This window comes from Furipterus horrens, unplaced genomic scaffold (genome assembly GCF_987537825.1).
Source record: "Furipterus horrens unplaced genomic scaffold, mFurHor1.1.pri manual_scaffold_10, whole genome shotgun sequence".
Classification (NCBI taxonomy): Eukaryota; Metazoa; Chordata; class Mammalia; order Chiroptera; family Furipteridae; genus Furipterus; species Furipterus horrens.
The window spans coordinates 11894850-11905370 of NW_028327180.1; the positions used below are offsets into that span (position 1 = coordinate 11894850).

The window sequence follows — 10521 nt, forward strand, 5'->3', positions numbered from 1 at the left end:
AGTGGCTCTAGAAAATAATTACTTAGTCGTTACATGGTGTCGGAGGGTTAACCGCACGCAGGAGATGTTTTTTGTTAACACAATAAACTATCAGCTCCACGTTGCTGTTTTACACTTAAAGGGCAATCTGGGCTGATTCCAGTATTAGACTTGCAAGTTACCTATTAATGTATATAGTTAGGCAACTCCTACAAAATGAACTGGACAGTTCTGATTCTAGGCCGCTCACCAGAATTGCCAGAATGGGGTCTGCAGCTCTACAGATTCTCTTCTCTCTTTAAGGTAGAAAAAGCGCAGAAAAATCAGATTCCTTACAGGCAATCTGATGTACCAGCCAAGACCTTTCAAACCAGTAAATGCCATACAATGTGACACCTGAATTTTAATCTTGAGGAAACTTGTTTATATATTATAATCACAACTAAATACATACTATGTCAGGAATGTTTCCTTCTCAGGGCACTTTAAAGGCAACAATTTACCTAGCAAGCAAGCTCCTGGAGGGTAACATATTCTGAAAAGGTCAAGGGTCTTCCCTTTTCTGGGATCTTCTTTCCGGGTTGAACCTCTCCTGCTGCTTCTGCTAACTTTTTCATTGTATGGTAAAAAGAATCCAGTTCTGTTCATTCTAACCAACACAGAGAGCAAAGGTCCTCTCTCTAGTACTGTAGGAGTTCAACATTATGTATAACCTAGCACCCAGCAAACTTAGTTAATAAAGAAAGACCTTTCTGACATGGCACGACTTGGGATATGGGTCTGATTTTATAATCCTGAGTGATATGTGGCATGGTTTTAGTAACAGGTACAATACTAATCATACCTTGTGAAAGGGTTCCGGAAGAAGTAATTGAGTTAAAAATAGTTAAAATGCAGTTATACTGCTAATTCCTTTGACAACCACATAACTTGCTTTGCTATGTCTAATTCGGTGCAACAAAAAAAAATTCCTTTTTCCTTATTCATTCTCTTCCGCGGTAACTGCTAAAGGAAATGACCACACCAGCTCCTTACTGATTGCTTCCCTGCAAACAAAAGAGCATTTGCTACCTGATCCTGCCATTAGCAGTAAAGAGAAGAAGTAAAAACGAACTGTCCTCCGCCTTTCTTGCCCATATATAAGGAGAGATTGTTTTCTGAAGGGAGGAGGCGGGGAGGAGGAAGTACCGCATTTAGTTCGTAAGGGCTGATACTCCACCCACCCCACACTCACTCATCTCCCTTCGCATCAACATCACCGACTTCTGATGGGCCGGGTCCTGGAAGGGCGCATAGCCTGACACGGTCGGAAAATAAGCATCTCCCGCACTGTCTGAAAATCATGACCCCCGATGCCTTCCCAGCACCAAAGTGGGGCGGGTGGCCCAGCCCCGGGGGACCGGGCGGCGTCTCGGTGCCCCCAGGCCAGGGCCGCAGCGCTCCGGGCCCCCCGCCGCTCCCGCAGGGACCGGCCGCGGGTCCTTACCCGCCAGTCCGCCGCCGCCCCCTCCATCGCCTGCGTGCCCCTTCCTCCGCTGCAGGATGAAGTAGGGGTTGGCCCTCTCGGTGATCCACAGCGCGTTGGCCAGCAGCACCTCCTCGGGGTTCACCCACATGTTCCCGGGCGCCGCGGGCGGACGCACAATGGGGCTGCGGGTCGGCTCCTGCACACACCGGCGCGCACGGGCGCGCACTCCCGGGCGCACGCTCGCCCGCCCGCCCGCCTGCTAGGTGCGGCGGCGGAAAGCGACCTCAGCAGCCGGTGGCCTGCGGCGCCCCGGCCACAACAAAGCCCCCACGGGCAGCCGAAGTAGACGGCGAGGACGCGGGCACCGTGAGCAGCATCCTCCCCGCGCGCCGCCGCCTCCCGCGGGCCCGCGGCCGCAGACGCCCAGGCCTGGCGGCCGCAGTCCAACCGCGGCCCAGGGCGGCGGGAGGAGGAGGAGGAGGCGGCGGTGTGGCTCAGTCCCGGGCTCTGGCTCGGCGGCGGGCAGGGCTGCAGACGACGCGAGCTGCCTCGGCCCAGCGGTGCGGGCCGAGCGGGGCTGGGGCGCGGCTCCTGCCGCGGCGCCGACCGAAGCTCCGGGCCGCTTCGGTCCCGAGCAGCTCAGAGCCCTCGTGCCCACTGCGCGTTAATTCTCCGCGTCGGGGCCACTCGCACCCACGGCGAAGCCCAGCTCCTGGCTGGAAGGACGCTCCGGACACTGCGAATGAATGGCGACAGCGCGGTTCACTTGGAGCGAGCCCGGGTGGCACCCGTTTCCTTGGGCTCGGGGCCTCCGTGGGCTCTGCGCGCCCCGACTGGCCGCTGCGGCTGGCTCGGAAGGAGCCTCCAGAGGACCGGGCGGCCAGCCCTCGGCCCCCACGCCCATCCCAGCTGGGAGGACGATGCCAGCCCCTATAGGGGGTGGTGTGAGTGTGCAGAGTGCGCTTACGGTGGACGCTCGGTAGGCTAGCGCCACCCCTCTTCCCAGGAAATAAGTGTTTCAAGGTTCCAGACTTGGAGCCAGATACCCGGGTCGGAAGCGTACGCAGCCAATGGCTGTCGATGTTTTTGTTTCCTGCATCCCCAGGGCAAGTCATGTGCTAAACTTGTCACCGCCTGTAACCCCTCCCCGTCTCCATTCCCTGGTAATTAAAGTGGCCCAGCTAAGTGCATTACATCACTTCTTTCCTTGACCTGTAGGGCAGGAGCAATAGCGAAGTTGGAAGCAGCCCAAAAGCTTAGACCAACTAATTCACACCACAGCTGTTCCTATACCAGGCATTTGGAGCTTCGAGGACCAGGCATTGGCAGAATTCTGGGATTTATTCACACTTTAATAGGTGGATTTAAAAAATGTTTTTTAATCCTTGAAATCAGAGCCGCAGAAACCAGGCCAGTTTTATCCCTAGACAGTTTTTTGCTTTCTCCTCCATACTTCGATTCTCTTGTGGTGATCACAGCTCATCTGCCTAAGTATCTGATGACCTTTCCAGCTCCTTTTTCACCCAGGAGACCGGCAGATGGCTCAGCACAAAGGGGCGCCTCTTCCCAGGTGATGGGAATTCACCCAGCTCTGCTTTGTCATGGAAGTTGGGCAATCCTAGGGACTTCTCCCTTTCCCAATGAACAGAGCACTCAAATGACGCTTTCTTGGATGGACTTCAATTTTTTTACTTACGCAGCTTTCATTTGGATTGTTGTGTTCCCTCAAGTGTCCAAGTGAGCGCATCCAGCCATTTTCAGGAGGCCGGCTCTGTACCTGTTGGGGTCCTACACCGTGGGTTCCCAATGAATGGAAGTTTCCCTTTACGTTATCACATGGACAGATCTGCCTCTTTAGAAAACATTTGAGACCTCCAGACATTGATGGAAATTTCACATACTTAACACAGACTCCAAAATGTCACTTGTTACCTTCATTCACAGTGTAGTGCTTCAGTCACAAAATCAATTGCAAACAATAAACAATATGATTGCAAAATCACATGTGTAAAAGTTGTATTAATAACATTTATATAACAATTTTTTAAGTGCTTCCATAAATGTTCTTTTCTTTTATGTAATTAGTGTTTTATTTTTGAACTCCACTGAGTGCCTTCATACTGTCTTTTGGAGTGTTCTTATTATATTGCTTAACATTGTGGCTTGACATTTCTACTCTAATCATGAAGTGTAAAATTAGATTAGCATTTTACCTGTTGGTACCAAAATGCTGCTTACTTATGTAATTCATTCATGCAGTCATTCAACGTGTAATTATTGAATGGCTGCTATACTTCAGACCCTGGGAATAACAACTGAACAAAACATACAAAAGCTCTGCCTTTATGAAGATTTAAATCTAAAATTAATCCTAAAAACCAAAACAAATGTACTATAACTTGCTTTGAAAACAAGATTGGACACCAAGAGGAAGGAGAAAAAAAATTTTTTTTAAATTCTTCACTACTTTCTACTTCATTGAAAGAACTAGAGAGCATTCTCTGCGGAAAATCAGGGCTTCCATTATAACAATGTACTGTGACAACTTGTAGTAGAAGGATGTTGCAAAGAATCAGAGAAATTATAAGGACGTTATGGCAGCTTGCTGGTCCCCATACTACTAACTGCTCATGTATTAAAATGTGGCTTTGTTTAAAAAAAGAAAAAGAATAAAATGTACCTGAACTAGAACTAACACTGAGAGAAACTGATGAATCCAACCAGTTTCTGAGTGAACTAAGTATTTTTAGCTTTTAGTTCATTCTTGTTGGTATTAAACCCAAGGATTGTCTCAAACCATTTAAATAGGAAAAGCACTGAACAGGTGCCTAGGTAAGACAAGGGCAAATGACGTCATAGGCGTGTGTCTTGCTGAGATCTCCCACTTATCCCTACCCCAGATGGAAAGCATCAACTCCCGTAGAATTCTAATGGCTCCACCTTGGAGCAATCGATGGGTTTACTACTTAATGGGCAGATTTGCCTAAAATATTGTGAGGGTAGTTCTCACCCCCATGCCTATCATGTTCTTATCTTTTCTGCTTTATCACTTTCACAGTGGTGTGTATTCCTACCTATCCTCACTCTTCTCCTAGTAAGTCCTCTGCTTTGCCCTCTAGGGACTTCTTCACCCCTGGAAGTACCATGGATTTTGGGGAACTTTATTTCTGCCCACACCCCTCACCTCCCACTGCTGTGCCCTCCTTCATGGCCCAGGTTTCTCAGAAGTAAGGGCTAAGAGCTGCAAAACATTAATCTTACCAAGTATTCCATTGCCCAGGACTCCCAAGAGTAGTCAGGCTAGTAGAAAATTCAGTTCTAGTTTCCATAGTGAGAATTCACCCAGCAGAATAATAAAATGCTAATGTTTCCTTGGGAGATGGCTGAAGGTAACATGTTAACGTGGACCATTAAAAAAAAAAAAAAATGCCCAGGCCTTCCATGTCTAGCCTGCAAGGGCAGTAGCTCCAGCAGTGGCCCATCCAAGTAGGCAAGAGTAATACTGTTTCCAAGATCCAAGACTTTGCAGTAGCTTTGATATGTGATACAGAGACCATCACAGTTGATCTGAGTTACTTGTTAATCCAGCTGGAAAAACTAGATCAGCCAGTCATTGCAATGGCTCTTCTGCAAGTAATTGAGCTAATTGATGATCCAGAAGCCATAGTTTGATTCTTTCAGCTTTAAATGGCTGAACAGGCCTGTAGGCAGGACCATCCTTCAAACAGTGTGATTTGAGGGAAAAGATTCTTCAACATAGCTGTGATCTGGATATTAAATTACCTTGCCTCTGTTCAGTGGACCACTCTGCCTTTTGAGTTCTGAGATGCTCTGGAAACCAAAAATCAATAAACACATTATCTCTGTCCATGTCGGAGATACTGTGGCCAGATGAGCTATGTTGAATGCATCTGTGTTCCTGTAATGAAGGAAGGAAGACAGCAACCTCTTCAGGAGGAAAAAAGCATGAAGCAAGATGTTAGCAGAGATTCATTTTCTGATTAACTGTCGTGAAAGAGGACGAGTGTTCATGGGTGGGAAAGAGTGATAAGGTAAAGAGCTTAAGCCACAGGGAAGGGTGCGGAGACACTTGTCTATTTCAAAACCATCCACTGCCAGTTCCCTGACGCCAAGACTGTGAGATCAGGTTAAAACCCCAGGCTTAGCACCGAGCCTCTGAATATGCCCAGCAAGGAGGTGCTTATGTGACTGTTGAGAAATTCTTCCAAACTTAAGAAAGGCTTAGCATTAGAAGTTGGTCTTACTGTTTAGGAGACTGTTATGGCCCCAAGTCTTCATTTCGACTTTTCCTCCTTTCTCCACAGATGATGTCTTTTTTTTTCTTTTTCCAGAAAAGTCCATATTTACATAACACTTCAATGGCCATTTTTATCACTGGGGTCTGGGTGTGGGGATCCACTGATTGGCTAGGCCTGAGTCCCAGCCCATCCTGAAGAGGTGGCAACAGAGGGGAGGGTCAGTGGGTGTAGGATAGTCCCCACAGGAAAATCAAAGAACCATTATCAGAATAAAGTGCAGCCATTTTTTGACAAGTTGCTTTTTAATGACTGTGTCCTCTTGGTTGCAATTTTATATTACACAAATATATATGACATACTTTTTACATTTAATGCTAAAAAATCTAGTGGTTTGACCCTTTTGATAATTAGGGTCAGAGGTCATTTAAGTTATCTAAAAAACAAAACCAACACACAAAAAAGGAGGTTATTGCAAGGCTCACATAGACTAAACTAGGGCAGAGACATTCAGGAAGCTCTGGGACCAGTCTGTCTGTCTCCCTGTCTCTGAATCTCTGCTTCTCTCTGTTAATTTGTCTCGTGACTTTTCTCCACCAACCACCCTCCCTTCCTTACACATAGTTTCTGTTCCTCATAACCTAAGCTTACATGTAATTCACTCGAGCCTTTCTGGTTCCATCTTTCTATGGTTGTTTTCAAGCTATAGCTCCCACCATTAACAAAATATTTTATCAGTGTATTACTAAGCTGTAATTCATGAGGGGGAACTTGTCATGAGAGTAAAATTAGTTGGCTTCTTTTATCTTTTTGTTCAGGAACCAGGGTGTTGACCGGCCCATCACTGCCTGCCATTTGGTGAGATCACCAAGACATGGCAGCTGTGTATGAATGCATATTTTGTGCAACCGATTCTTGGCAAATTTTCACTTAAAGCTCATTTTCTATTACAAAATTAATCATTCTGAAAGTTGACCCATTACTTGGACTTCAAATTCCTTACTAGCTGGGAAATAGCTGAAGTCTCTCATTTTTTTTACACAAGACAGTCAGACATATCAATAAAGGCAAAAGTTCTGTAACGCGGCGGCATGTAGTCATGGGCGCTGACGGTCGCCCAAGAGTCTCCTCGCTCCTCTTAGGGAGGCGCGTTTCCTCCGGAATCATGCTGTTCTTTTGCCAGTGACTCCTTTGCCCATTTTCTCTCTCATTAAAATTGCACACAGACAAATGAAAACCATCAGAAAGATTTCTTCAGTAACCACAAGTACTAGGACCAAACAGGTAAATACGGTCAAAAAGCAGACTGGGACATCGGTATCGTGGGCATGGCTGTGTTTCCTCTGAATTGGAAGCGTGCCTCTCAGCCGAATAAATAGTTTGTTTCTCTTAAATAGAAGGACACAGTCTTTTCCCTCTGAGGATGAGAACTAACATTTGTCTTAAACTTTTTAAAATAAAAGACTTATTTGCATCTATATGTTTAGATTCTCTAATTCAAGCCTTTGGGGGGGGATTGCATAGTTTTCAAAATAAGACAAGTCGGCACTCTTTATGATATTGGCAACAGTTATCATTAGAAAAATACTACATTCTATCCTAAATCTCAATTCTTGAAAACCTTTTTACAGTGCGTTTGACTAAATGATTTAAAAGAAAGAGGAATATCTAGATGTTACAGCTAACACAAAATGACTTACCACACAAACACTCTAATTTATCAATTGTATTTAAATTCTTTACTCTAATTTACAGCTTCCCAAACAAGATTACGGGTAGTAAAACAGAACATGCTCTGAAGATCTCAAATATTTGAAAAACTTTAGATATGGAACATTAAGTGAAAAAATAAACTTATTCACTTCACCACAGGAGAAATATCACTTTGGATCACTTACCTTCCAAAGGATAGACAGGAGAGTTGGCTGTTGGGGTTTCCTTTATCAAAAGGAAACACACACACACACACACCTCAATCTTTATTTGTTTCCAAAGCTTTAACATTCTCTCTTTCGACATTTGTCACTGAAGTACCTTTTACAGAATGTATTGCCCTTCAATGACATCTTTTATTTCTCTTAAAAAATAAAGACTTCAGTAGGTATTTTCATTATAAAATTTTACTGGTGAGAATGAGAATTTTGCTTTTGTTTGATTGTTTGTTCCCTTTTGATCCTCTTAGAGGCTGTGAAATGCAATCTTCCATAAAAGGGAATGTGTTAAGTCACACTGATCTGTGTTCCAATTACAATTACAGTTTGCTTTTAATGAGAATGACTCAGTTAATAAAATTGGAAGCTTAGCCATTTTGTCTCTGACTGAAACTCTTTCAAACAGAGAGCCAATCCTCACTTACCTAAAGAATGCTGAGTTGGAAGGCACAGATTGAAAACAAAAGTAAATGCCTATTGAATGTATCCTTCTCTATAAACTGTGGTCCTCGGGCTTTAACATGAAGTCTCAGTTAAGAAGTCTTTTGCGAGAAATGAGAATATTATTTCAGATGCGCTCATTGAAGATGACAGAATTCTAGATGAAGACAGCTGATTGGTGGTTAAATGAACAGTGCTGTGTTCAAGAGCATAATTGATTAAATCAACTCCACATAACTATTTTTATGGCTGAATTGAGACCCTTTAAGCTGATGCCAGATCATTCATATATAAACTTTACCAGAACGTGGAGCAAGTAACCATCTACATTATAAGGTGGGTGTGCGTATATGGGGGTCACATGAGCTATTTTACAAATTTAAACATCTCCAATTAACTGTCCTCCTGCTATTTAATTTTAAATCATCCAAGGAAAACATGTTGAGTGTAGAAAAATTAGGTAAGCGCAAAAAAAAAAAAAATGAGTCTAAATCTACAGGTATATGGTGTGCTTTTGTTTTCAAAGAGAAATGAGTTCATGCTACACACATGCTTTTGTAACTTGCCCTCTCAGGGCGCCCAAGGACAGACAGGTCCTGGTGCGCAGAGAGCGGTTTAGGCTCCGTCTTCTGATCAATGCATGTGCTGGGCACTGAAAAGAATCCTTGCTATGGACGAAGAGATCAGTGGTTACCCCAGCACCTTGCTCACATGTGAAAGGCAAACGGGCCGACGCCAGTGATTCTACAGACAACACCAGTGATGCTACATTTCCTTTTTGTAAAGTTTGTGGTAAACGTCTCTGGCCTCCTGCCAAGGCAGAGACAATGTGTCCTAAACAGGGGAGGCCCAGCTTCACAGAGCAGAGGGTCACTTAGTCGCACAGCTGCTTCAGTGTTTTGATGAATCTAACGTGTTTTGAAAACTGATGTCCTGTAGAACTTGTTTTTACAGTTCAAAGTATAAGCATTTATTTATTTATTTATTTATTTATTTATTTATTTATTTTTAGAGAGAGGGGAAGGGAGGGAGAAAGGGAGAGAGAAACATTGATGTGTGGTTGCCTCTTACGCACCCCCAACTGGGGACTTGGCCCACAACCCAGGTATATGCCTTGACTGGGAATTGAACCGGTGACCCTTTGGTTCACAGTCTGGCACTCAATCCACTGAGCCACACCAGCCAGGGCAAAAATTTAAGTATTTAAAAGTATTATATTTTAATAATTTTTTCCCTAACCTATTTGTTATGATATGTGATTCTTACCAAGAGTGGTTTTGCCAACCATGGTATTTTTATGGGAATTACTGTAAACGCTATTTAATTTTTTGAATGAGCTTCTTATCCATCTTGGGCCTTAGTGGGATTAAGTCAATTGTTAAACGCAAGGTTTGAATGTAGTGGTTGAATACATTCAGTACTCAGCCTCAGCATCTTCCATGTGAAGGTCCTTGGTTTTCTCAGAGCATTCTAGCCTGTGAACCATAATGCATTGGATATAATCTTGTCCCAGGTGATAATTTATGAAATGTGTGGGGGAGAAGACTTGATGGTCTAGTGTGGCCATGTTTTTGCTTCAAGTGCTTTCCAAAGCATGGGAAGTACACCCAGCATGCATGAGCAATACACAGCAGTGAAGGACGAAGAAAAGGAGAGGTCAAAGGGTGAGTCAGAGATCACGTGGCAACTCAGATGGTTGTAATTGGCCCTATTTGTAATCCTGTAGTGGTTGCCACAGCTTTGCAAATAGTCTCAGCCTGGTCTGCAAGGGTCCCATCCTGAGGACTTGAGATTCATTGTTTCTACTCAAGCTGTATCCCCAGCCTGAAATTTCTTTCTACAGGTTTATCTTATCTTGATAGAGTTATCAAAGCCAAGACATCGACGTTCAGCACAAGAGTCATTACTTCTGGGAAACCTCTTTTAGGACGAGATGCTAAGTACCTCTCTCTTCTGAGCTTCCTTACCTCTGCCCCCTCTCTCTTTCCCTCCCCTCCCTCTCTTTAACTTACTCTTATATCCTAAACACCTGCATAGTGCCTGGTACAGTTGGTATTTAAGAAAACATTTTAAATTGAACAGTTCAAATTTCATAAGTTCAGAGCAATCAGAACTTTCCCCTTCGTCAAGATGGTGAGTGGGGAAGACTAGACTCTGGACTGGAGGCGGAATCCCTAGATACACTATTATTACTCACGAGGCGTTTGGTGTGTGAAGGTGCCTGCCCGCCTGTATACCCTTCTGGGTGCTTGCTTTCTAGAAGTCAGACTAGAGAAATGCTTCTTTACCATGTGAAAAGTAAGAAAACATCTGGAAAGCCAAGAGCGCTTTACCTTGGAATCTGGGTAAATGTTCCTTCATCCATTTATTACAGCCTTGCGTTAAGGCAGGCCTGGTACTACATGCAGGAAACTAGACACAGCTTCTGCTCTCCTGGAATTCACAA

General features: G+C 44.4%; 1 protein-coding gene across 1 annotated transcript in view; it reads right to left on the reverse strand.

The window, feature by feature from the left end:
• The window catches only part of TBC1D9 (TBC1 domain family member 9), a 74348-nt gene extending 72442 nt beyond the window's left edge, over positions 1-1906 (reverse strand). Inside the window, exon 1 of the mRNA XM_090289947.1 lies at positions 1466-1906. Coding sequence (XP_090146073.1) covers positions 1466-1595 — 130 coding nt within the window. The 5' untranslated portion in view covers positions 1596-1906. The remainder of the gene's footprint in view (positions 1-1465) is intronic.
• Between the last annotated feature and the right edge of the window lie 8615 nt (positions 1907-10521).